Source organism: Myotis brandtii, unplaced genomic scaffold, assembly GCF_000412655.1.
Source record: "Myotis brandtii unplaced genomic scaffold, ASM41265v1 scaffold920, whole genome shotgun sequence".
In the NCBI taxonomy this organism is placed as follows: Eukaryota; Metazoa; Chordata; class Mammalia; order Chiroptera; family Vespertilionidae; genus Myotis; species Myotis brandtii.
In genome coordinates, this window is record NW_005371792.1 from 938526 (window position 1) to 943231 (window position 4706).

General features: G+C 38.5%; 1 protein-coding gene across 2 annotated transcripts in view; it reads left to right on the forward strand.

The window, feature by feature from the left end:
* ALKBH8 (alkB homolog 8, tRNA methyltransferase) overlaps positions 1-1124 on the forward strand; it is a 56452-nt gene extending 55328 nt beyond the window's left edge. For both annotated transcript variants that reach the window (XM_014532898.1, XM_005885661.2), the window contains exon 12: positions 468-1124. In XM_014532898.1, the coding sequence (XP_014388384.1) occupies positions 468-1022 (555 nt within the window). In that variant the 3' untranslated portion in view covers positions 1023-1124. The remainder of the gene's footprint in view (positions 1-467) is intronic.
* The last annotated feature ends 3582 nt before the right edge of the window (positions 1125-4706 follow it).

Consider the following 4706-nt stretch of genomic DNA (forward strand, 5'->3'; position numbering starts at 1 on the left):
TAGTAGTATGTCACTTTATGCCTTTAATTAGTCACATATTTTGAATTTTAAAATAAGTGAATTTTATATTTTTTATAGGAAAAAAATCCTCTTCCTTGGGTGTCAGTGATTTCTCCCCTGATCTAAGCAGTAACTCTATAGATCACCCTGTGCTGGAGTCTCCAGCAGTTTTAGTTAGTATATCTTATAACCTTAGCTGAATTCAAAACAAAATGGAAAACACTCTATGCCTCTATTTTATTAGCGGAAATAAAAATTTCCTTTTCCTTCTTCAACACTATTTTTTAACCACTCAGTAACAGAACAAAATTCCCCTTACCTTTTTTCCCCCTTTTTTGTTTTATAGAAGGTATTTTGTTAGATTTTCTGGGCTATTTATCTTAATTGAGAGTGGTCCTACTGTCAGTTATATTTTTGTTTTCTCTGTCTCCTCCTGGTTGATAAATGGCAACATGTTTTTTTGCTAGGAGCGCAGAATGGCAGCTCTTCAAGAACTTGCCCGACTCTTGAGGCCTGGTGGGAAGGCACTCATTTATGTGTGGGCGATGGAACAAGAGTATAAGAAGAAGAAGTCCAAGTATCTCAGAGAAAACAGAACTAGTCAAGGAAGGCAAGAGATCAACAGTGATCCATCAGCACAGGAGCAGTTTGTGGAGCCAATGCCTGACACGGGCCGTCAAGATTCAGCATGTTCCGTACCCTCCATTAATGACTTTCAGAAAGGAAGATGTAATTCAAAGGAAGTTGCTAATTGCAAGCTGCCTATTCACACTAACAGGACTTCTTTTCATTCTCAAGACTTACTGGTTCCCTGGCACCTTAAGGGAAATGCAAGTAAAGAAAAACCTACTGAGCCATTTGGTCCGGCAGGAACCCATGACCCAGGCCCTGTGTTTCATCGTTACTACCATGTGTTCTGTGAGGGAGAATTGGAAGCTGCCTGCCAGACTTTGAATAATGTCAGCATTCTGCAGAGCTACTATGACCAGGGGAACTGGTGTGTGATTCTTCAAAAGATCTGATGATCTCAATGAACATATCATAGACAGGAAAGAAACACAGCTTTTTTCTTAAAAAGCAGACTAAATTAGCAGTCTTTTTTTGTTGTTGCTGTTGTTAATCCTCAACCAAAGATATTTTTCCTTTGATTTTTAGGGAGATTGGAAGAGAGAGGGAAAGACAGGGAGAAACATTGATGTGAGAGAAACACATTAATTGGTTGCCTCCTGCACATGCCCCGACCAGGGCCCAGCTGGGGAGGAGCCTGCAACCAAGGTACGTGTCCTTGACTCTTTGGTCCGCAGGCCGATGCTCTATCCACTGAGCCTAACCAGCTAGGGCAGCAGTCTTTTTAATTAAAGAGAAAAATTGTAAAGTACTAAAGGAGTGCACCTGAGAGAAGTTTGAAAGTGGAGATTAGTTAGGAAACATGTAGTCTGCTACTATTGCTGACCTTGTTTTACCCATACATGTAGGCTTCTCCTCTAGGGAGGAACAGGGATGGTTTTTTATAAAGTAATTGTAGTTTGTGAAGTATTTGGGATCCAGGGATAAGTGTATAGCATTTTGAAGATAAACTTTTGTTATAAAGTGTTACTAAATGAATTAAATTATGTAGAATCATGTAGAAGAAATCATATACTTTAATAAAGAAAATTTCTGTTTAGTAGAAAGTTATCTGAAATTTTATCTGTGATTTCTTAGCTCCATACAGTCATGGACGATAACTACGCTGCCATCAGTCCTGAGTAGCATAGGGATTGACACATAGTAGGTGCTTGGCAAATTTTATTCAGTCAGATAATACCCATACATTAGTAGGAGCTTCATCCAACAAATACTTGCTGAGCCTCTACTGTGCAGCAGTTACTGTTATAAGTACTGGGAGGGGAGCAGTGGACAGACAAAGAACAAAGTCCTTGTCCTTGTGGAGCTTACGCTGTAGAGGGGAAGACAGACAATAAGTAAATACATAACATAAATGCTACTGCCAGGTAATGATAAATGCCCTGGGAAAGCAAAACAGGACTGGGGGTTACCCAACAACAAAAGATTAGTTCTAAAGGGCTGAAGTAACTACTAATTCTGCCTGACGTTTTTTGCCAAGAGTTAATTGGTATTCCTGATGCATTGATCTGGGTGCTGAAGGGATCCCAAATATGCTCTTAACGCCTTTATTTAAATAGCGAAAGTTAGAGTTGTCAGTCTGACCTAATTGTGCCCTTACAGCCAAATCTGTGGTGTCATTATTGGGTATTTCTAGTTTATTCATGGTTTGTTCCAGTCCAGGAGCAATCAGGGGTTATTTTTCAACTAAAAATATTTCATAGTTACCAAATTAACTTGCCAGTTAGTCAAGTTTCCAGGAAGAAACAAGGTTAAAAAGTTAACTGTAGGTCAAATAATCATGCAGAAGGGAAAATTGTGGATTTTTTAAATACTTTACTTCCAGCATGCAGAACTTTTCTAATAGAACTACTTAGATTACTTAAAAATTGCTTTGTTACTGTTAGTGATGCTTAATAGACAAATCCACAGTTATAGTTGGAGATTTCAATAATGGATAGAATAACTACATAGAATAAGAGTAGCCTTAAACAACATACTTCACTAACTTAACCATATTGACATTTATAGAACATTCTAGCCAATGACAGCAGAATACACATTCTTATGAAGTACACAAGGAGCATTTACTGAGAAAGACCATCATCTGGGTCATAAAACAAGACTCAATACATTTAAAAGAATTAAAGTCATACAAAATATGCTCTCTGGCAACAATGAAAATAAATGAGAAATTAATAGCAAAAAGATCTCTGGAACAATCCTCAATAATTTTTAATATAACCCATAGATTAAGGAAGTATTCAAAAGGGAAAATAGAAAGTATTTTGAACTGAATGAAAATGAAAGCACAACACACTAGAATTTGTGCAAAAAGAAATTAACGTAGCAAGCCTGACACTGCTATCCTTGGCTAGAATCTGGGAACTTAGATTTGGGGGGTGGAGTAGGGGAGGGGTGTTTCCCACCACCCTAACTAATAAGAGGGTCACTGTGAAATTTGGGTATATGCCAGGCAAAGGGTGCCTACCTGGCCAACCCCAGTGTAAAGCTGGGTGTTGTCTCTAACTGCTTCCCTATTTGGCAACATTTCACATTTTTTATTGTAACTTCTTGTTGGGGAATTAGGCATGACTCCACTAGGAGAGGACTCTCAGAAGCTTGTGCCTGGCTTCCTGTGGCCCTCACCCCACGTACCCTTCTACTGACTGTGCCATCCTCCTGCTGTAATAAATCATAACACTGAGTATGGCTATGTGCGGAGTCCTGTGAATCCTTCTAGCGAATCACTGAACCTGGGGGTGGGCTTAGGGCCTCCCAACACACTGCTAAGGTAGTACGTAGGGAGAAAGTTATGTATAGCACTAAATGCCTATGGTGGGAAAGAAGAAAGATCTCAAATCCGAGGATCTCAGCTTTCTTCTTAAGAAACTAGAAAAAGAAGAGCAAATAAAATGCAAAGTAGGCAAAAGAAAGGAAACAGAGCAGAGCAGAGATCAATGAAATAGAAAACAAAAACAAAATCAATGAAAAAAAGCATATTCTTGGAGGAGATTAATAAAATTGATAAACTTCTAGCCAGACTGAGTTGACCAGGGACAGAATTCTATGATTTTTATAATTTCAAAATGCAATCAATAAAACATAATTAAGATAGATTCTCATGTACCAACTTTTCAAGACAACACTTGTTTGAAAAAAGTTTTATTATTTAACAAAAATTTTTTTCATAAATATTTGCAGTAGTATTACTTCAAAGGACAACCCAATATAATTACATAATTTTCTATAATAAATATGTTGAGGAAAATAAGACACTGCTTATATATTAAATAATTGTGATTTTAGCCAGTTCCTAAATGTGTGAATATTGTGCTTGAGAATTGAGATTCCAGGTAAAGCCAGTAAGCCATGTTGACTAACTAGAAAGATAAAAATTCTTAAAATGTATCACTTATTCTTTTTGCTAATTGGAATATTTTTCTATTCTCTGACATTTTAAAAAGAAAATTAGGAGTTCTTTCTTTGCATCAGTCCCTTCATTGCTTTTCTGCTTTGAAATAGCAACCTTCATTGTCAGTCAAGAATTCCCTGAGCAGTAAGGCCATTGTTCTTGCCAGGGCATTAAGTCAGCTCACAGAATGTTTTCCACGGAAGTGGGCAGAGAGTATGTTACTTCTCTTTAGACTACCCATTTTCAGTGGCTGCCAGATGCCTGGCTCCATCTGTGTAGTTTGTCTGCCCTTGAAGCTGAAGAGGAAATGTCAAGGTAAAATCTTTCTGGCCTCCCTAAGGAAAAACAGTAAGCCAAAGGCAATACCACATTCCTGAAGAACTTGCAAGACTTGAAGGATGCAAGGGTAGTGATTCATTTTTTCTTTTTTAATATATTTTTATTGATTTCAGAGAGGAAGGGAGAGGGAGGGAGAGAGGGAGGGAAACATCAATGATGAGAGAGAATCATTGATCAGCTGCCTCCTGCACACCCCCTCCTGGGGATGGAGCCTGCGACCTAGGCATATGCCCTTGGCCAGAATCGAACCTGGGACCCTTCAGTCCACAGGCTGATGCTCTATCCACTGAGCCAAACCGGCTAGGGCAAGGGTGGCAATTCTTACCATATGCTCATAAATTTACCG